This window comes from Sinohyriopsis cumingii, chromosome 5 (genome assembly GCF_028554795.1).
Source record: "Sinohyriopsis cumingii isolate HCF-2022 chromosome 5, ASM2855479v2, whole genome shotgun sequence".
Lineage (NCBI taxonomy): Eukaryota > Metazoa > Mollusca > Bivalvia > Unionida > Unionidae > Sinohyriopsis > Sinohyriopsis cumingii.
Genome location: NC_142965.1, coordinates 126,992,984 through 127,016,299, shown reverse-complemented (window position 1 = coordinate 127,016,299; position 23,316 = coordinate 126,992,984). Strand labels below are relative to the sequence as shown.

General features: G+C 36.1%; 1 protein-coding gene across 3 annotated transcripts in view; it reads left to right on the top strand.

Moving 5' to 3' along the window:
• The window catches only part of LOC149800154 (excitatory amino acid transporter-like), a 36,293-nt gene extending 17,765 nt beyond the window's left edge, over positions 1-18,528 (top strand). For 2 of the 3 annotated variants that reach the window (XM_089959751.1, XM_089959753.1), the window contains exons 2-11: positions 3,581-3,790; positions 4,591-4,665; positions 7,830-7,952; positions 9,587-9,674; positions 10,030-10,199; positions 11,837-11,963; positions 12,441-12,674; positions 14,374-14,568; positions 16,818-16,952; positions 17,702-18,528. In XM_089959751.1, the coding sequence (XP_089815877.1) occupies positions 3,613-3,790; positions 4,591-4,665; positions 7,830-7,952; positions 9,587-9,674; positions 10,030-10,199; positions 11,837-11,963; positions 12,441-12,674; positions 14,374-14,568; positions 16,818-16,952; positions 17,702-17,852 (1,476 nt within the window). In that variant the 5' untranslated portion in view covers positions 3,581-3,612 and the 3' untranslated portion in view covers positions 17,853-18,528. Of the gene's footprint in view, positions 1-775; positions 806-3,580; positions 3,791-4,590; positions 4,666-7,829; positions 7,953-9,586; positions 9,675-10,029; positions 10,200-11,836; positions 11,964-12,440; positions 12,675-14,373; positions 14,569-16,817; positions 16,953-17,701 lie in introns of all 3 variants that reach the window. The other variant, XM_089959752.1, reaches the window with a different exon arrangement.
• The last annotated feature ends 4,788 nt before the right edge of the window (positions 18,529-23,316 follow it).

The window sequence follows — 23,316 nt, the reverse complement described above, 5'->3', positions numbered from 1 at the left end:
TATACTATTGTTTTCCTCTTAGTTATATTTCCGTATCATTGGGGTATAGAGGTACATGTCCCTTCGCGAAAAGGAAGTAGATCCTCTCGCCCATTTTGTTGACCTAGCATGTTACATGTATTTGTCCCTTTCGCTATTAGTTGCTGTAATACCTCAGCTGATCTAAGACCTTTATTTTCTGCAAATGATGTTAAGTCTAGAACTTGACAGCCCTTAGACCTGTACGCGTGTAGGATTCTCCCTTGATTTGTTTCAGCTTGGGATGTGGGGAAATACAATTTGACCGTATCCCTTATCGTTCCCCTTATTTGAATTTGTCATACTATTGCAAAAAAGTCAAAACTAGCAAGAACAAAATGACTATGAAATATGACAATATGTAAATAGTACTTGCTAGTAGATACATTGCAATCACATAATGAAAATAATGGAAAATAAAATGTGATACCTTTCTCATATACAAAGAATACTCTAAACACAGAGTGTGGACCGCTTACTGACAAGACGTTCCGTAATGTGTATATTTAGTCTTATGGTGAGGTATTTATACATGGTCGATGCCGCCATACATCGTCTGGGAGCTGGAGGGATTAGTTCTTCGCACGTGCGGCATAGGATGAACCGAACTCAGTATTTTGAAATCTTTGTACAATATACATAAATCACACTCGGGTATCGTTGTACACAAATAATGAATCCCGAGTTCGTGTATTTAATAAATAAAAGGATTTACACAATTCCGTGACACCATTCTTTACAGTCCTCTTCATTCCAGGTATTATGGTCCCTATAGAGTTAAAAGAAAGTAAGTATCTCTCACATTTTTATTTATAATTTTGATGATTATTTGTTAAGTTGTACTAGACTTGTTGGTTTTGCTTTTTTCTGTTACTTACTGTATGACTATACAGTCGTTGCATTATACACGCCGCCTAATTAACAGCAAATTATGTTGGTTGTTATCCGATATGGTCGCTGATGAACTTCATCCTGACTACATTACTATCATAGGAGAAGAAAAGGGTTCACGCACGTCGGTCATTTTTCATCGATTAAATATAAAACATGTGCTTTAACGTTTACTTAAGTGTTGTATAGCCTCCACACAGGAGTCGCTGTTTTACTATCATAAATTATCTGAATTGTTCTCAAACCTAAATGTTTTTCTCCGACTTTTTCTTAGTTACGCAAGTATAATGATATCCTTGGTTTCAATAAACAGCTATGGACACGCTGGCTGCTTTTAAGTTTTAATTAGCAGCTATGTTGACGCGGAATGCATTTATTTTTAAATTAACGCCTTTGGACACACTCACGGCTTGCAATATATAATCAAAAGCTATGGGGACACTGACGGGATTTAGCTTTTAATTAACAACTATGTACACGATGACCAGTTTTAATTTTTAATTAGCAGCTATTTATACGCTAACGGGTTTAATATTTTAATTAGGCAGAAACATATATGTTTCCTACTGCATATGTTTTAAAATTAAGGTAGATATTTCTTTTTTAGGGGCCCCGAGTGGCCGTGTGGTCTAAAGCGCTCACCGTTACGGATCACTGCCATCTCACCTCTGCTTGCGTGGGTTCGAGTCTCGGATTCGACTAATGTGGTTATGTGAGAAAGCTTGTCAGTAGCTTTTCGTGGGTCGGTGGTTCCTCCTGGGGTTTTCCAGGGTTCTTCCTCCACGATTTATACTGCCCGCCATACCTCTATTGTGCTGAAATTTTCGTTAACCTCTACAACAACATTTCTTTTTTAAATTATACATATTATAATGGTTTGTATAATTAGTGTACTAAGTTCAAGTACTGGCCTAAACTAGTTCAGTTAGGCCTGTAGATACACAAATCAGTTACAAATCAGTTTCGGGAATTCTTTTTGAATTTTATTTTACTCAGCGGGGGAAAACGCTCCAGGGTCGGCAAGAAAAACGGCGACGGTCGGCCGACCGGAAAGACCTATTGTTTTTCTTACCAACTAGGGGTACGCTGAAGGGTTTAACTTTTAAGTTAAACTATTGATACGCTAACGGATTTTAATTTTTAAGTAACAGCCGTGGATTCGCCAACGGCTTTTAAGTTTCAAAGTATTCTGGATATATTATTACTGTAATTGTTTCTAAAAGTTTCTCTTGATTATGTAACGGCTCCACTTTCCAAATCATACTTTGCATTACGTCGGGACAGTGGCGTCACTCGGGTTGGTGTCTCCCAGTGCGGTAGCTCATGGTGTCACCCCCATGGTCCTCCTTCCGCAACAGACCATACAGAATCCTTAGTAATGTCATTTTGGTGTCACCCCCTCTGATGGTGTAACCCGGTGCAGTCCGCACCCCCCGCATCCCCCTAGCGACGCCACTGCTGTGCCTGCTAGTCATGTATTTAACTATGATCGGTTATCCGCTTATGAAATCCGACTAGACCGAGCAGTGTATGCTCTGTAAAATTTACAATTTTTCATTTTGGTGTCACCCCTTTGAGATGGTGTCACCCGGTGCGGTCCGCACCCCCTGCACCCCGCCCCCCCCCCCCCCCCATCGACGGAACTGCGTCGGGAATAAACACGCATAAGCTAACACATGACATGCAAATTAATACGAGTGATGCATAGGCACAAAAGGTCACGGGAAAGCTGCCTAGTAAATAGTATGAGATCACAACACAGGTACTGCGTCGAGCATTTACCAACCATGGATATATAGTACTGTTAAAAACAAACAACAGGTTTACTAGATGGATTATATAAATCGGAATGTTTATACAGGTGAGTATAATAAATTCCTCTATTCAACAAGTCAATATAATGAATTCATTTATTATACAGGTCAGTATAATAAATTCCTCTCTCAAACAGGTCAATATAATGAATTCATCTATTATACATGTCAAAATAATCAATTCCGCTACATGCTTTTTAAAAAAAAGAAATTTGTAATTTGGCTACAAATCGCTCAAAAAGTAATCGTTTCCACCCCGTGGTTCCCCTTTCCTTAATTTTCTATCTTGCCCGGTAACCAACAACATTAAACAGATGTTGGTCCTCCTAAAGATTTAATGCTTCTTTAGATTTTAAGCTTTCCACAACGATAGCTACTTTACATTTAGGTACGTATTCCTATATATTAGGTCTTGCTATATGCACAGAAACAGAGAAAGACACATAAACACATGTTCGCTACCACATCATCACTATCATGGTAACGCTATTCGAAAAGAGGATCTTCCCGTCAATCCGATGCCCATAATTGTCTTGTTGAACCAACAACAAATGTAAAGTAGCTATAGTTGTGGAAAGCTTAAAATCGGCTTTAATTGGTTGGATGGTTTTGACGGCGCCATGAACACATTTCTGACTGACCCTGGAAAGCCGAAGAGATTGGAGAAAAGTCTATTTAAAAAGGACATACCCTGACGGCCAATCTGGACTGGCCTGGGCGAGTATCGAACATACCACCATCATCGGCGTTTAAAGTGGAAAGGAAAACGAAGCATAGATAACTAGTTTACTTAATACGCCTTCATGAGTGCGAGTGTATCATAAGATTAATTTTCTGCCTTTTCTTTATTGTTTCAGACATAAATTTTATGGACATTTGATAAACAAATATGGAAAAAGCTACGGAAGCCCGTTCAAACCATAGTAATGGCTGCCACCGGAAGTGTTTTGGGCATGTGCGGAAGAACTTGCTTCTGATTTTGACGATGTGTGGAGTTGTTCTGGGTTTTGCACTAGGATTTGGAATCAGAGAAACAAAACCTTCCTCCGATCAGTTGATGTGGATTGGTATGTTCCCATGAGTTTTAACCTTTTTGGTATTCATTTCTCCGAATAAAGGAAGAAAACAAACATCACAGCCAGATCATGTTTAACATGTTGTTGTTGTTGTTGTTGTTGTTGTAGTGTTTAACGTCATTTTTCAGCACAAGATAGGCTATACATGGCGGCCAATATTAATGGTGGAGGAAGAACCCAGGAAATCACCGGGAAGAACCACCGACCCTCGAGTGTTTAACATGTAAAACAATTCTCGAACCTAATCTTATTTGCATGTAGCTTCGTCTATTCACAGGTCATATATGCAGATTTTCAATTGTCTTATTACTGAATAGACACAGTCACTGCAAAAGTTTCGAACTATATCATTGACCAATCGGAAAAAATTAAGGTCATACTGACTACTTCATGTTCTTTTTTCTTCTAATGTTTATATAATTACTCAGTCCAGAAAATAATAATAGTATGGCAGATCGGTAGAGGTAAGTGTTCATAATTTCACAAAAGCTGGAAAACAAACTGCCAAAGGTATTAAGAGCTACAATTATACACGTTATAAAATGGAAACTACATCTATGTATCGATGTGCTCGAGTTTGACCACTTGACCGACTTTGCCTCGAGTCCAGATGCGATTGTATTCTATGTAATAATAATAATAATAATAATAATAATAATAATAATAACAATAATAATAATAATAATAATAATAATAAAACATTAATAATAAAAGATTCTTCGCTTTTTTAGTCATTATCATTATCAGATATTTTAAATGATACTCGCATTACCTCGTGTGTTTTTATATAGGTTTTCTTGGAGACCTGTACCTGCGACTGTTGAAGATGATGATAGTTCCACTAATAGTGTGTAGTGTTATATCCGGTAAGATAATTCGCATGCACAATGGCATACCAGCACTCACAAACAATCGTGATACTTAATCGTATTCAGCGAAAATTTAATATAGATTCAAATATACCGTACACCATTTCTGTGTAGTTCATCCCCCCCCCCCACCAAAAAAAAAAATTATATTGCACATCGTTAGTACGAGATCAGCATTTAAGAAATATCAATTATAACTAGTCAGTTGTAACCAGAAAATAGGAAGACAACATGATTTTATACAAGCTTCTGAAATAGATCGAAATCCTTATGTTGCCGTTGAGATATATGTAGAGGTTGCTGTAGTAGTAATGCTAGTTGCAGTTATGATAGTTGTAGTTGTGGTTGTAACAGTTGTTTTATTAATAGTCGTAAGTATTGTTAAAAGTAGTATTTGAGGTGAGGCTAACTAGAAATCAGGAAGACAGTGGGATTTCAAATAAGCTCTTGAAACAGATCAAGTAGTGGTATTATTATTATTATTATTAGTAGTAGTAGTAGTAGTAGTAGAAGTAGTAGTACTGGTAATGATAGCAATAGTAGTAGTAGTAGTAGCAATATCAGTAGTGATAGTAGTGGTGTTTGTGTTAGTACAAGTGGTAGTAATTGTTGTTTTATTAGTAGCAGTAAGTAGTGATAATTATATTTTACTGCATTTGTTCGAGGAATATATGAACGAGTTTTTGGAATAATACTGCACGACTTTGGGAGTGCAGTATTAGTCCGAAAATACGAGCTCATATATTCCTCGAACAAATGCAGTAAAGTTTTTATTATATATTCATCTTGTTTTTCCACCTAAGGCTTAATAGTGAAAAGAATACATAACACGAAAAAACGAATACACTATAAGTAGCAGAGATAGATGAATTTATGCTGTATTCCAAAATAAATAAACATCCGTAGGTTCATCAATACACATTAACTATATTAATGCGCACAAAGAACCGCCCAACAACCTTTGAATTTCATCACACCTGACATACGTTAAAAAATGTATTGTTTTAATCTACTTAAAATTAAAATCACGAGTAATATTTTGTATGAATTCGCTTTGAAACAACTTTTCCGGTTGGTCTGAAATGGATAGATTTTTTTTCTTCTCTTGATCCAACTTAGTTTTGCTTTTCTGCTTGTGATGGACTGGATTTATTAGCTGAGTCAGTTCCGTACCATGTACATGTGATTCGAGCAGCAGTGGCCTGGCAATGAATCGACCGCACCACTGTTCCGTCATTGATTGTTTGAACAATAATGTACGAAGAATGTTAATTCTTTTAAATGAAAATATCAAAAGACACTAAGGAATAACACACTCGTTTAGTTTTGAGTGAATAAAGGAGAATGTGATTTATGTTAGGGATGTAGTAGGAATTACGGTACAATTTTGCAGTGTTTGTCATGTTTTGGAACCCATGATATGGACCATATAATTCAGATGGGCTTAACTAATAGTAAGTACATTTTGAGGAAATTCAAGATGTACAAATGTAAGTATATGTTATTGCCATTCTTATTATCACCTAAGTAAAGGATCTGTGTGGCTTCTGTCACTAACTTATATACAAAACATTGTATCAAGAAACTTAAGCTTGCAAATTTGCAAAGCAGCTACTGTGTGACAGCTAGCGGAAATACGACTTCGTCGTCTTTGCTCATTTGCTCTGATCCTCCTAATTGTCTACCAGAACCTTCAGTTCTATTTTGTTTTCTGGTACAACGGTACTTCTCTGATAGATATGCAATACCCTTGGGCCTCGGTATGCTTTTCGATGATATTGGTATAGACCCTAGAGAGCACTGGTCATAATCGGAACCATTCTATTTGCAAACAGTTACGAATATTGCTCATAAATAACTCTTTAAATGATCAGAATGGTATTTTCAATACTGGGTCTCATATTTCTTGTGGACATTGTGAATATCAAGTTCATTTGTTTACTTACTTTGAAAATTTAATTCGTGACTCATTGAACTCGTCCACATCGTTAACTTTATCACCTCTATTTTCAAATGAACGAAACAGCTTGTTTCACTCATCCACAAACAAATATAATAAACCAAACAGCTCAACCGCTGCTACATGAGTGTACATTGTTTGCAAGTAGTTTCTAATACACGATACTATTTTAGACACACGTGCCTTACAATCTGAAGCCGTGCAGTATGGAAAAATACTACACAATTCTTACAATACAAAAATAACTGAGAAACAAATAAGCATTAAATAATAGTTGTAGTTGTAGTGATGGTTGTGCTGTTATCTGTGACGCAGGAGCGGAATTAAACGCAGTGATAGCAGCAGCAACACTACTACCAAGGACAGTGTTAATAACTTGCTTAACTGCCCGTCCTAGGACGGAAGTCATGAAAAGTATTTTAAAAATACACGTTATCATTAAAATGCAATGGAACACTTTTTGAAAAACTTAATTTTATGTTTTTTGCTTTGTAAAATTGTCGTTGAATAAAACCCTAAAAAAGAACCATCCATCATAAGGCCACATTCTTGTTAATGTGTGCCCTAATTGAAATGATTGTAAATGAAAATTGCGAGAAATACGAAAGAAGTTTAAGTAAACTGTTCAGCGCAGATTAACCAAATACGTCATTTTTTTTTAATTTTCGCATGTCTTTATAAAGAAGGTTGACTGTTGTTTATACATAGAAACTGGATTATTAGCGTACGACGTATTAATTTAAGTTACAATTTATAAATTTTGTTCTGCTATCAGAATCTAATTTGTGTGCTTTATTTTTTTTTTTATAGTGATGTATGAAATAAATAATAAAAAATGTTTGAACATATACATAAAAAGGGAAAATAAAAAATAAAACAACAATTGTCGATAGCAAGTTTAAAAGAAAGACTGAATAAACATTTTGTTACTAAAAACGATTAGAAAAGTTGAATTCCTCCGCGAGTTTCGAACTCGGGGCCCTTTTTTGGCAGCCGGGTCAAAAAATAAAAACTATTAAAATGAAAAAAAAAATCGTTTGAGCTAGCTTAAAATAAAGTTTGAACATAGAAATACCGCCAAAACAAATTAGATGCCGCTGCACAATTCGAATTTGCGACCTCTTGTTTGGCAGCCGCGACAAATATGAGAAAGACAAACGTGGGTTATTATATTGAAGATGGTATTTTTTCCTAACAACAGGGACAGCTTCATTGGATCCTAAGTCAAATGGAAAAATCAGTCTGGTTTCCTTCATCTTCATAGTGATAACGAATACCATTGGCAGCATCCTAGGTGTAGCAGCTGGCGCTATTTTCCAACCAGGTAAGTTACAATATAATATCGGACTTCAAAATACTTTGTACTAAATTTAAAATAAAACACAACCAGAAATCTGAAGTGTGTCAGGTAAAGACCAGCCAAGTCCAATTCAATCTGATTAAAATCAGATCTCCACTGTCCTGGGTGAAGACCTGACAGCAACCGCTTAGGGGACATGTTCTGATGACCTTAGAGTTAGCCGAAGGAAATGCAGCTTTCATATATTTGAAAGTGAATCAAATCGTTGGGCACACACTGGTGCTCTTCAGCTATACTGCTCGGTCTCCTAAATGCGAAAATATAAGACTTCATCTGATTGGTTGATAAAATGAGCGATTATGATAATAAAATAGGTCATAAGACCATTGCGCACTAAGCGGTTGCTGACGGATCTCCCCCACCCCACCCCCCGGATAGTCGAGATCTGATTTTAATTAGACCGAGCCCAATTTGTTTTTCAAATACTGGATAATCTTAATACAATTATGAAATTCGGTCTGTAACGCACGCATATTTTATTTGTCCTTTTTCGACGTTAATCTGGTCAGAATATCATTATGTTTTGTTGCTGTATGGTTTCAAGCTTCAAACTGCTTTGACACTCTAGGTTCAGCTCGACGATCTCGTGATGAGAGAGCACATAGGTTGCAACCAGAACACAAGCTAGACTTTGAGGTTATTGACAGAGGAGGTTGAGGTATTTTCTACATAGACATATGGTTATTACCCGTGGTCGGCTACTTCCGTGCATCTCTGGACAAAGTACTTTACTTCAATCGCCTCTGCACTAAATAACCTTCCGTAAATTACCAAAATCAAACAGTTATTAAAAATATACTCCACTTGATAAATATTAAGGATCTTAAAATACGAATTCCAAAATGGAGTTGGGGATGAGATAGTGTATTCTACAGAAGAATATGTGTAATAAGTTCGGAGTTGGTTGCGTTTTTCAGAGGAAGACGATTATAATCACCACATAGTAGATTGTGTTTTACAGATGACGATGGTAATTATATATTTCAAATGGTAGATTGTGTTTTATAAAGAAGACTGCAAGTTCCACACGGTAGATCGTGTTCTACAAGGAAGATGGAATTTCCTCACAGTAGATTGTGTTTTACAGAGGAAGATTATAATTTGCACACGGTAGACTGTGTTCTACAAGGAAGATGTAATTACCACACGGTGAATTGTGATTTAGATAGGAAGATTGTAATTACCACTCAGTAGACTATGATTTTTATTCCTTCAAACACTTACACTAAATACAGAGACAATGCCTAGAAGTCCAAAGTATTCCACATGACCGTAAGTTAACATGGTGAGACAGAGTAATACCTTATCGCCATTATTTCTAAATTAGAATGAATTTAATTATAAACGAAAGGAACGAAAACATTCCCTTAATGTTCATGAGGTTGAATTGAAAAATGAAACTATATTAAATCCATAAAAACAGGTATTGATATACTGATATACGTCTATACGTTTTTATCATATATTGTAGTGTCAGAAAAACAACACAAATGCATCTAGAAAAATCTTTAACTTGCAATCGAAACTGAAATAAAGAATGTTGTTGTCTCGTATTTTAAGTCCAACGTTTTGCCTAATTTATTTCTGGCTTTTACCAGGTAAGGGCAGTAGCTTTCAACAAAGTGAAGACACTATAAATAGTGGGCCAGCGCTAGAAACGCAGGATATAATAGCGGATCTAATAAGGTAATTCCATTTTGTATGTCTTCGTGGTCTTTGAACAAATTGCCATTAAAATAGTATTTAATGTGGAGAAGAAATTGCTTATTTAGTTTATAGATGGTATAATTTTGTCCTTTACACTTTCTCATGCTTTTAAAAAGTTGTCAAACCTGCTGGCAGGCCATTAGTTAATTTAGAATGGAACGGGAAATGAATAAATTGATCTGATAATCATTCACCTCCCTCTCTCTCTCTCTCTCACTGTATGCATATACATATATATTTATATATAAAAAGTGAGAGAGGAGGAGAGAGGTGTGTATATATATATATATATATATATATATATATATATATATATATATATATTGCACTCTAGGAACTTTTTCCCCGACAACTTATTGGAAGCTACATTCCGAAAAACCCAAACCAGGTACAGCACCCTGACTGAGACCGTCGAAAGGAATACTTCAAATGGCACTATGCTAGTTGATACTGTGGAAAGGTTGACGAAAAATGTTGGAAAGACAGACAGCGCTAATATAATAGGTATGAGTTCGTAACATGAACGATCTAAGGACGAAACAACTGTCACTTGCTTTGTCGGAGCTGAGTGTTGTGTAACTGCGTCGAAAGATGTTTGAACGGTAATAGGTGATAAGTAATGGTGGCCTGAAGCCATCACCTGAAGTGAGTTACTTATATCATAGTAATACCATTGTATTATATAGTATGCTTACTTAGTAGAATGAATACTTTTTTACAACTCCGATCAGACGTTTTGAGAGTAAATTAATGTGTGTTATGCTACCGAGCGTTCTTTCAAACTGAGGTCTCACAAGGCATTCATACCCAAGATTTATAATAGAATACAACCGCAAGCTTCTGCGCTATTTTTATAACGAGAGGTTTTGCTAAAGCTTACCTAAGATTAAGCAAGCAAGTTAGCCCCTTTCATCTTTTTTATCTTGTCCAACGGCCACGCTGAGGATAAGGGTAATTTTAACCTGAAAGAGGCTATGTTTTGAACTTGAATATTTAACTTTCAAAATGAAAAACCCATGTGGATATTTTTTAATATACTGGATCTTAGATTGGCAACATACCAATGTAACTGCTTTTGCGGCCATAATTTGAAGTCAAATAAAGCATAACATGTCTTTTTGTTCAGTTTGAGTTTTGAGGCTGAGGGGAGTGCGGGGAAGTTTGATTGTGCGGTTTATGGTTTATCAAAAACATAACATTTACCACTGAGCGCTAGCGAGTACATTTGTACTTTTTATTTTCTCAGAAGAAGGGAACGTTCTATTTTTAAAGATAAATTACTTGGGTTAACGATTATAATCTTTACGTATAATCTGCTTTGCACAAAACAGAATGCGGTTTAAGCTGGCAATGTTTTCAAGATAATGCATACAGTTTCCCTCAGAGTACGTTTTGTTCACATTAACTCGCTTGATAAAGTGAATGGACTATATTTAGAGGTATCTAGTTCGAATACTGTTGGAGTCCTTTATCTCTCTAAACGTAACTATCACATTTAATCATTTCTTTACAAATAAACCATTTATGGTATTTTAGTAACTCGACCCTTCAGCCAATCAAAAGTCTCCGCCATTCGTGAAGGTGCTTCGTCTGGTTTGTTGATGTTGAGAACTTCGATGAAAGTAAATAAATCCTTCTACCATGTTATTTTTGTTTCAGTATTTAAATATTTACTCCTAATAACATGTTGAACTTAATTTCAGAGAATATTTTTGAGAAATTTGTCGATAACGGAATATGGCAATTATTAAACAAAAATGAATGGTATGACACGATTAAATTAAATACTTTCTTGTATCGAAAACGAGGTTGTAGCTCTGTGTAGACCACATGTTTAAATAATGAACACTTTCAGACCTGAACAGAGATGGTTAACGTATAGACAAAGACAAGTACATAAGTAAAGATGATGATGGTAATATAAAAAGGAATTATGGAAGAAGTGGGAATGGAAATGCCCCGCATTATTTGAACAGCCTTATCAAATACCTGTACACATTCCAAACTCTTGTAAATACGGACATCAATATATGATACACATCGTGTATTGAGAACCTAGGTTCGTGTGATATATGATGCGAAGATCGGAATTCTTTGTAATAAGCCTTGTCATTGTGTACAGAATAACTTGTGTTTTGTAGGTCTGATTGTAGCGTGCACTCTTGTTGGCATCGCTGCGTCAACGTTGAAAGAGAAAGGGAGACCACTCTTACACTTTTTCGTCTCGGCATCTGAGATAGTTGTCGTGATAGTCCGGTGGTTTATGTGGTATGTTATCTTTGACTTTTAATTGCATAAGCATACATATGGTGAGTATATAAATATTGTAAAAAAAATTATGTTGCCAGAGAGACTGAATTATGTTTAAAGGCTTTGTTCAGTTGGAAACGCTACCTCAGATTAGTTAATAACTAAGTCGGGAGTTTTATAATTCATATTGAATGACAAATAAACATGGATAAAATGTGCTCCTTGAATTTTCTGTGTTGTGATTTTGTAAGTTTTTAAACACTAATGGAAACATAATATAGGATTGCCTGTGAAATAATAAAAGACTCAGAAGCATAAAATTGTTATGATTGTGATTGACAACAGTTTCAAAATTTTGAAATAATTTACCATTATTTTCCTAAATTTTTCTGAGCAAAATAATTGTATTTTCAGGGCTTACTTAAAGTGATGTACTTGTCAGACAAATGACCTTACACGTTTAATACAGATTGATGTGATTTTATTTTGAATCAGGACCACACCTATTGGCGTGATAAGTCTGATTGCCGTGGCAATAGCGGGCACTAGAGACATCGTTAGCGTCTTCGGATCCATGGGAATGCTGGTTGCTACGGTTGCGGTTGCCATAGTAATCCAGCAGCTGATTGTCCTGCCGGCCATACTGTTCGCCTTCACAAAGAGAAATCCCTATGCCTTCCTGCTCTCCATAGCGCGACCATGGGTGATTGGCTTCGCAGCCACAAGCACGTGAGTTTGTATATCATAGATGTCGCTTAGTAGTGGTAGTGGTAGCAGTAGTTATAGTAGTAGTTGTAGTAGTGGTATCAGTAGTAGTAGTAATATTAGTAGTAGTAGTGGTAGTAGAGGTAGTATTAGTGGTGGTAGTAGTAGCAGTGGTGGTGGTGGAAATAATAATAATAGTGGTAGTAGTAGTAGAAGTAATAATAATAGTGTTAGTAGTATTACTACTACTATTGGTGGTAATGCTAGCGGTGGCAGTTGTAGCAGTAGTAGTAACAGTAGTAGTTGTAGTTGTAGTAATAGTAATATTAGTAGTGGTAATAGTAATAGCAGTATTGGTGGTGGTAGTGTTGGTAGTAGTAGTAGTAGTAGTATTGGTAGTGGTAGTAGTAGAAGTTATAATAGTAGTGTTGGTGGTAGTAGTAGTAGTAGTAGTGGTGGTGGTGGTGGTAGTAGCAGCGGGAGTAGTATCAGTGATCTTAATAGTATTAGTTGTAGTAGTAGTAGTTGTAGTTGTAGTAGTGATATTAGTGGTAATGGTAATATTAGTATTGTTGGTGATGTTTGTGGTGGTGGTGGTAGTAGCAGTAGTCGTAATAATGTTAGTAGTACAAGTAGTAGTAGTAGTAGTGGCAGCAGCAACAGCAGTGCGAGTAGTAGTATTAGCATTACTACTCGTAATAGTAACAGTTGTAGTTGTTTTAGTTCTGGTGTTGGACATGATGATAGGAGTGCTTTTACCAAGAGAAGTTCCTACGCTTTCATCGTATCCATAGCGAGGCCCTATGTGGTTGATTTTGCTGCCAGAAACACGTTAATTCTATATCTGGAATGTTCCGCAGTGCTTATCGGTCTTCGTAATAGTACCTCCAACATAAGTATTATTAGTGGATGTGGTGGTGGTGGCGGTAATACGAGTACCTTCACAAGGAGAAATCAATAGGCCTTCCTCCTGTCGATAAGCGTGACTCTGGGCTATTGCCTTCGCTGCCATAAGCAATGTTAGTGATGTATCTTGCATGTTCTATAGTATTTGGTAACAGTGTCAGTAGATGAGGATTGAAATTGTAATAATAATAGCAATAAGAAGATGAATGCAAACATAAGTCGGAACGGAAAGTAAATTTCTGTGGAAATTAGATGAGTACAAAACTGGACTATCTGTGAGGTAAGAATGGTATATATGAATTACATATTAACTGAGTGTCCAATTTCTTCAAGACAATCATTTGCTGGTTTTAGAAACAAAAAAAATTAGAACATGGACAAGAGAAAAATGATAAAGACACTACTAGTACTACTATATCCAACCATCTTATAATTGTATAGCTGTCATGTATCTTACAGCTGCCATAATTTCTAGCTTTCGACATTGGATTCAGTCCTCTGCTTGTTCTCAATGTTCTTTATCTTTTGACGCTGGATAGGTACAGGCATAGTAAGGGAAATAACTCCGATAGCTCTTATGCCAAGGGAAAAAAATGAATACTTTTTAGTTGCAACCGAAATAATGAGAATTTAGTCAGAAAAGCAGATGATTTTAACGGTTATTTCCATATAGAAATTTCCGATAGTAGAAATTTGAATAAATTAAGCAGAGTACACTTGAAATAATTTATTATTGCATTATCTACTGCTTCTTAATTTGTCATCCACTTAATTCACTAAAACCTCTGATAAACTGTTCCGTTCGATCTTTACTTAGTGCTGTAGCAATCCCAGAAATGATAGCCTCCTGTGAAGACACAAACAAGATTGACAAGCGAGTAGTTAGATTTGTGATTCCATTTAGCGTAACATTGAGTGCCAATGGTTCCGCTCTCTACATGGCAGCAGCATCCATTTTCTGCTACAATCTGTCTGGAGAAGAATTGTCGACTTTTAATTTCGTCCTTATTGGGTATGTACTCCTTTGTATTACTAATGTTCAGATTAATCGGGGTCACGATATAACGTCATGTAACTATGGCATAGTAGACTTTGTAGTTTGATACATGACATTTCATTACATACATACATACATACATACATACATACACACACACACACACAAACACAGACACACACACATACATACATATACACTTGCATACATACATACATACATACATACATACATACATACATACACACACACACACACATACATACATACATACATACAGACATACACACATGCATATACACACACATACATACATACATACATGCATACATGCATACATACACACACACATACACACACACATATACATACATGCATATATACATACATACATATATACATACATACATATATACATACATACATACATACATACATACATACACCGAGTTTCATTTTCTTACACTGACACAACGTATTTCCTGTTGCAACAAGCAGTCTTATGAATTCCATGCAATAAATGAGGAGTATACAATCAGTGCAGGATCCTCTTCATTTGGATTGCTCTCATTGATTGTATAAATTTTCAGTATTGTTCGACTAAGAGGCCTCAATGTTTCCTTTAAAAAGCAAATTGTCTTAAAGTTAGTTTTCTTTCTGTTTATTACTGGAAGAGCAGCTTAATTATTAATATGGACATAAATTCAAACCTTTTCGAAGGTAAAACTGTGAAACATTTGTTTGTGTAATTGCAACATATCTACCCCTTCTGCCATCTCGGTTTTGAGTTTAAGAGTCTTATCAAAAGTACACTTCCTGAGAGAAAAACGGAAACAAAATGAACATATTTTTTCTATGCAATTTGTCCAAAATCCTGTGAATTAAGATTTATTCCGACTAAAGAGAATGCATCATATACAACGAAAGAAAACCAACAACTTTGCATCTAATTAAATATTCGATTATGTATGTTGGTCCAGTGGCCCAGTGGCGAGTGCGCATGTCTATGTATCCATGGGCGTCGATTCGAACCCTACCATCTGATCAGCCAGGAGTTGACTTGCGTGGTGTCGCTGTATATAAGGCGCTTGGCCACAATTTCCCCCGCACTAAATAACATGTTTGTCTGTGTTATGACACACTAAACCCAACGCCCAAAATTGTGTCTCTCTGTTTGTCTTGCATGCGTGTTATGTATATTTGATTTAATTATATCTGATTTAATTTTTGTAAGTTTTAAAATATTTTTATTTTTCATTTTATGTCAAAATATTGTAGTTTTGTTTGTTAGAAATTTATGGTTTTTTTTAAATAGAAAATAGTCTGACCTTGACTGTTCGTTTTAGTAAACACCAGGTGTTGACCTAGATCCTGATCTTGATTAAAAAATTAGTAGCAACCACGTAATTAAGTTCTATTTTTATATTAAAATGATTGGTTGTTGTCGAGGTCATGATGGGACAACTGATATAAGATGTAAACAATTTTTAAAATTGTATTTCTTAGAGTAAAATGATTGGGTCTTCTCAAGGGCATACAGGGGCTACGTGATTTTTTTTATTATATGTAAACATGACCACATGACACTTATCCGGTGCGTAAAATTCAAGTTTTAAACCATCGTATTAGAGAAACACGGTTGGGCTATTACATTGGAAAGTGACTATTGTGCTGTTTGGATTTATTTCAAACTACTTGGATTCAGAAGGGTTAATGTTTCTTTTTTCCTGGAAAATATGTGTGCTCGTATGAAATTGTTGAACAAGGACAGCGTTCATAAAAAATTATTCAGATTTCCAAAACCGGAGTAATATTTCTTGTTTCTACAAGGAACTGTAGACTTCAACACTACAGGTTACATCATACGTCATCGTCTTCCATCTTGGATTCTTCGTCGAGAGTCGAACTTAAAATCTTTAGAACATTTTGTTATTAGGACTTCTAAAATTGTATTCGTGGATTATTCTTTGATTTTTTATTTATTTGATTCGTAAAACCCGTAAGTTCAAATTTTTTTCATTTTCCAGAATTTTTCTAGGGAAATAAATTATTATATTTTTCAAAGCTTGTTGTTTTCACTCTTGTGTTACTGTTTATTCGAGACTAAACACGTATTCCTATGTTTTTTTTATATATCTATGTCCATTTGCTTAGTTGATGAAAGGATATACTTTAATATATCCATCTTATTTTTTTCCAAGACAGAGATGTTAATAGTATTAAAATATGCTAATTAAGTGATTGCATTTTCATATCTATACTAGAATACTGGCGACTGTTGCATCAATGGCTATCCCGTCTGTTCCTAGTGCCAGCATTGTGTCTATCGTCATGATCCTAAACTCTCTCGGCTTACCAGTAGACATGGTATCCCTTCTCATAGCCATGGAGTGGATCTTGTAAGTATTAATATGTCACCCTCTCTCAGCTGATCATTCTCTAAATGGAAATAATGGCGTCCTAGCCATTACGCACCCATTTGATCCTTAATTGTTACACTGTTGTTTGATACCGATATTCAATATGTATTTCCGTGTCTCACCCAAAAGACTGGAAATATTTTATGTATTTTCATTGATGTCCGATTCAAATTCTGACAAACGCTAATTTGTTTTTAATTTGTTTCAGACTGTGCATACAAATATTTTGAAAGCGTAAAAGTCAGGAGGGGGAGACCTGGGGAGGGAGATGAACATTTGATATGGTTTTTGAATGTTTTGTCCTAAATTTTCTGAATTATTCCTACAACAAATCAAACTGGCTCTTTCAGACAACTCACACACAACATTTATGTATTTAGGTACATATGTCATCGTCTTTACAATTATGAAAATTGCGATGCATTGTATTAAAAAAGCGATTATTTAATTTCATGCAATGTTTCATGGAATTTCTTCCATGTGTTATTTATCGGCGGATTTGTGGACCGATGAACCAAATGATGGCAGCCATTGAGTTCATTGGAAGGAAGAACATCCATGAAAACATGTAAACATTTAACGTATACTGATGTGTTCAAGTTGGCTACATCAGCAATATGTATGAACTGTTTTTTATGTCTTTATGAATAATGTGGCCTGTTTTCAAGCGTTATGTTTATTCTAATGCAATTTCCAATTTAAATTAATTCTTTATGTCAAATTTACAGGGACCGTCTAAGGACAACAAGCAGTGTTGTCAGTCACACAATGTGTGCCGCAGTAACCTACAAGTTGTGTAAAGAAAATTTGAGGCAACTTGACATGGAAATGAAAGTAGAAGAGGATACAGAGAAAATGTGTATTTCTAACCAGGATTAAAATAAGGATCTGTTGAATGTAAAGCTGTAATGGAAAAGTGGTGGAAAAGGAACACCTGTTAATGATTGGTTGTATCACCTAAACTCATGCGTATCTCAGTATTTGACATCTTTTTTATCATTGCACCAAATGAGTGAGTCAGAGGTTATTGCAACTACTATGGTCCCAAAGAAAAGCATTACTATATTTTAACTGATTTATCCAGTTGCTTTCTGACCTGAGAAGGCTGTTGCTTACATTAAGTAGAAAACACGCGAGTCCAAACAGAAAATAAAATGTTCATGGAGTTCAGCCTCGTGACTTTTGATCGTGATGACAATACAATGAGATCTGGTTCCGCAAAAGGTAATTTCCGATACAAATTGGAATAGTTTCATTAAAATGTAACTGATTCATTTTCAGCTTTCATTTGTGGAACATGTGACTTAAGATGACTTGTTAAGTAACCTACATATTTTACAACCCATTGTGCAAATTGAATGCAACCTTCCAATGGTTAACACAGCTTGTGATATTTAATTGCATGTTGGACTTCATTAGTGATTTTTTTTTTGCATCATGTAAGTTCGTATTAATTTACAATCTTGTCCTTTTCATTTATATTATCATACCGTCTTTAAATTATATCTTGTGTGAAGTCACTATTTTGGAGAAATAAAGAATGAGAGCTCCGCGATCTGTATTTCTTTTTGGTTGCTTCTCTGTACATATAACTTTTCTTGTGTTGGTACAGTTACAGGTAACCATGAAGGAAAGTTCATGTTTGATTCAACTCATCTTTGCATCTTCAACTTCATATATTAATATTAGATATTGGAAACACACACACACACACACACACACACACTTTCGCTGAATATATGCTTCCCGTCATCTGTCTATATGTCTGTCTGTCACTACCATCAGTTTATACCTACATAACTCGTAAGTTTGCTAACCATAATCCAGGCTCCATAGTTGGTTTCCATCTAAACAAAAAACTAGAATCATAAAGGTGAAAAGTATTGTATATTTGTAAAACTACCAGCATACGTATTATTTACCGACAACCTCCTCTCTCTCTCTCTCTCTGTGGCCGCTCCGTAGACCTAAGAGGTAAGAACGTCTGCCATGGATGCGAGAAGTTGTGGGTTCGAACCCCGGCAGAGTTATACCAGCATTGAAAAGTTAGTGTTAAGACCTGGTGTCAGGATAATATGACTGGGTCTGACATGATGCTACATGTCTGCGGCATGATGCTTCAGTGCTAGACATCACTATAACTGCCACACTGCAGACATCCTGGAAAATTGTTAAAGCTACGTTAAAATCCAAATCTCTTCCTCTCTTTCTTTCTCTCTCAACTATTTCTCTTTCTCCTTCTCTCTCTCTCTCTCTCACACACACACACTCTCGCGCGCGTGTACACACGTGCACAACCAACACATGAATTTCCGTATCAAAAGCTAGTATTTCATTTGCATGGACTGTATAAACAGAAAGTTGTTCAGTATATTTTAGTTGATTTAAAATAAGAGAACAACTGAAACAGGTTGAAGGATTGTTTTATCTAAGAGTAATAACAGACTATATGCGACTTCATGTGTGAACTTTTATTGATCTTTGATTCATATCAAATAGAAGTAAAATATGCAGACAAGTAGATATAGCAGCAGTTCAATAAAGATTGGTCAGTGAAACAAACGGAGTACACAGCTGCTTCATTCGCGGTTAAATATTACCGTAACACCGCATCACGTATACCACAAGCAAATCAATCAGAGTAATATAACTTTTAAATGGTCATAATTAGTAGGACTGGAAAATTAGTTATAGGGATATAATTCCGTGCTTGAATATTATGGCAATACAATAAGTAAAGACAATGTGACAGCAGATTCTTTGAAACGATGACCTGGTGACGATTGCTAGAGCACAGCTGAAAGAGAAAAACAACCTGAGCGCCATATATATCATGATCGTATTTTTTACCATGGATAACCTCCCTTGCTTAAAAAGAATACAACTGCCGCAACCAGGCCAAGCCTTGGGGCAAGGCGAACCTTGGGCCCCGCGCTTTCAGGAAATCAACTCCGAAATGGAATTGTTTTGCTTGGGATCCCCGCTCATAGCTTGCTGCCTTGGGCCACGCACATCCAAGGGCCAGGCCTGGCCACAACGATGTAAATTTGCTGGTAAAGTGCCACGCGAAGAAAACCCGATTTCGTAACGGCATGACATTCACTTTAGATAGCCTTTGTTTTGATCTTTTATCTACGATGACTTTAGTAAGCAGTGGGAAGATTTTGCGAAATAGGATTAACAAGGGATACAACTCATAAGTTGCAGTTAACAAGGGATACGACTCATAAGTTGCAGAGGGTGAGCAGAAGGCGGATGACGTCAAAAGGCTGCATGCATCAGGCATCATAATATACTGATGACGTTACATTAAGAACATTAACAATTTCGTATGGAGTCGCCATGCCAAGACTGGTTAGTTTGCTTTGTTTTTCTACCAGAAAAATAAACAATTTAGAAAGCAGCGATTTCAAACCAATTTTATTTGTTAACGTTATTATTGCGGGAGTGTCAAAGTTTTGTGACGAAATAAATGTGTGTTTGTGTGTGTGGAGGGGGCTGAGGTTTTGTCAAGATGGTCGTCGGGGTAATAAAAAAAATTGCAGGACGTCATGTATAGATGACTCCAGACGAAAAACACTGAACGCATTGGACATTTATAAAGGTAGTCAGGTACTAAACAGGGTCAAGAGAAGACGACCTCAGATCAAATCAACAAATAAGTGTAGTACGATTTTTATTTTCAAGATATGCTGCTTTTCATTTGTGAAATCACACGCTTACATTTTAAAGCTGACCTCATTCAATGTATCCACGAGCTTTAGTTTTGGCTTTTGGTGACTGTACGTTTCGGAGAGTTTGTAAATAATGACCTTAAAGGAATATGGATGTATGATTATACAAATACACTTCGTAGAAAACGTAGCATTCATTACTGAAATAGTCGGTACTAAACTCCTACATGGCCTTATGACTTGTATTATAGTAGTTGCCATTACTTCAGGGTATTAAATTGTTCAACAATGAAATAGAATCCCTAAAATAGAAAGAAAAAAATATTAGATCCTACCCGTCTTTACATCAACAGTATGCATTTGCAGACGTTTCCTAGGTAATGTGCAAACCGTGAGGAGACTGGTTCTTCGTCATCGTCATAGATGGCCAACATCTGACTGTTACTCAGTTTATATTTTAAACCCCAAAACTTTAATCTCATGTATATATCACTACATAACCTAGTTAAAACCATTCCGTAACACTATACTGGAAAGTTTATTTTGATTAGGTAAGTATTGATGTTATGGTGTAACATAATTGTAACCGAGTGGGTTTTGGATTAAATGAATAACGCAAACACAATGCGATGGACTATGTATAATATACAGTCGTACCAGGTAAAGAAGTAACTTTATTCATATCACACGTGTGTATTCTTGTTGCAAATTTCTTCCGTGACAAAGTACAAACCATTAGAGATAAGCTTGACACCACAATTTCAATTAACTCGTCGTCATGATACAGTTGGGATACAGAATTTGAGCGGCAGCCATTAGCAGCATTTGAACCCGTCTCTATGGATTTCTTACGTACAATCCTGATAAAGAGTGCACCAAAGTCATGTGAATTTGATCCCTGTCCAACATCACTGCTGCTTGAGTGCTTAGATCCAGTAATACCTTCACTAACTGATGTTATTAATACCTCTCTCTCATCCGGGGAATTCCAATCATTTTTCAAAATTGCCATTGTAAAGCCTCTGCTGAAGAAACCAACACTAGACCATAACGATTTAAAGAACTACAGCCCAGTTTCTAATCTACCATTCATATCAAAAATCTTAGAAAAGATTGTTCAATCCCAGCTTGTATCTCATCTAAATTCAAACAGTTTTTTTTAGCAATGTACAATCTGCATATCGCCCTTGCCACAGTACTGAAACTACTCTTCTAAAAGTAGTTAATGACATTCTCTCTGCGTTGGATAGCGGAAAGATTACGGTCCTCACCGTCCTTGATTTGTCTGCAGCATTTGACACAATAGACCATGATATATTACTTCACCGTCTCCAGCATGTATTTGGCATTTCATGATACAGCCTTACTGTGGTTCAAGTCCTATTTGGTCAACAGGACACAAATTGTATCTGCAAATTGAATACACTCCAGCAAAGTTGATTCTGTACACTCAGTCGCTCTCAAGTGTCATAGATCATCATCCAGTGTCTCACCAACTGTACGCTGATGACACCCAAATATACAAATCTAGCCACCCAACTGAAGTTGATGCTACCATCCAAGGTGTAGAGAGGTGCATTTCTGATGTGAAATCATGGATGACATGTAACAAGCTGCAGATGAATGATGATAAAACTGAGTCCATTCTGATCACCACACGAAGACTTTCTCATTCACATCCTTTACCTCAAACAATAAATATCAGCAACACCAACATTAAATTCACACAATCAGTACGAAACCTAGGTGTTACTCTGGACAGTACTCTCACATTGCACCAACATGTCATGAACATATGCAAGGCTGCATATCTTGAGCTGCGATGCAACAGCTCCATTCGCAAATATCTTTCAGTTGATGCCACTAAAACACTTGTGTGTTCATTAGTACTTTCAAGACTGGACTATTGTAACTCAATTATGTCTTGTTCATCTCAATATATACTCCAGAAACTTCAAAAAGTTCAAAACACAGCTGCTCGGATCATACTTAGAGTACCACGACCAGATCACACCTCCCCGCTGCTCTGTACCCTACACTGGCTATCCATTCGATCCAGAATCAAACACAAAATTTGTTCTCTGTGCTACGTTTCACTGTCGGACTCTAGTCCAACATACCTATCCGATCTCACCCATGTGTACACACCAGCAAGATACTTAAGCTCCTCTTCTGACAATCGTATACTCATTATTCCCACTATGAAAATAAAGTCATATGGACAGCGCTCTTTTGCATACCAGGGCCCAGCAACGTGGAATGAATTGCCCACTGAACTTAGACACAAAGACACAGTGATCATATTCAAGAGGGCTCTCACAACTCACTTATTTCGACTGCAAGAACAAAATTAAAGACCTAATAATCTTTCCTACTTGAAATATTCTCAGCATGTTTTTTTATTTTTTAATGTTTTTCTGATTTCATGGTGTTTGTTTTTGTAATAGTATTATTATATGTTTTTTATCTTATAGGTGTTGTCTAATGTTGTAAAGCGCTTAGAGCTTCTAAAGATTAGGCGCTATACAAAGTTCTCATTATTATTATTATTATTATTATTATTGTCAAGCTCCCTTCAATCTTGACAATTGAACTTCAATGTATGAAACAGCATATCCGTCAAAGTTTCATTGCGAATGATGATTTAAAGAGTTCACGCACTCAAGGCA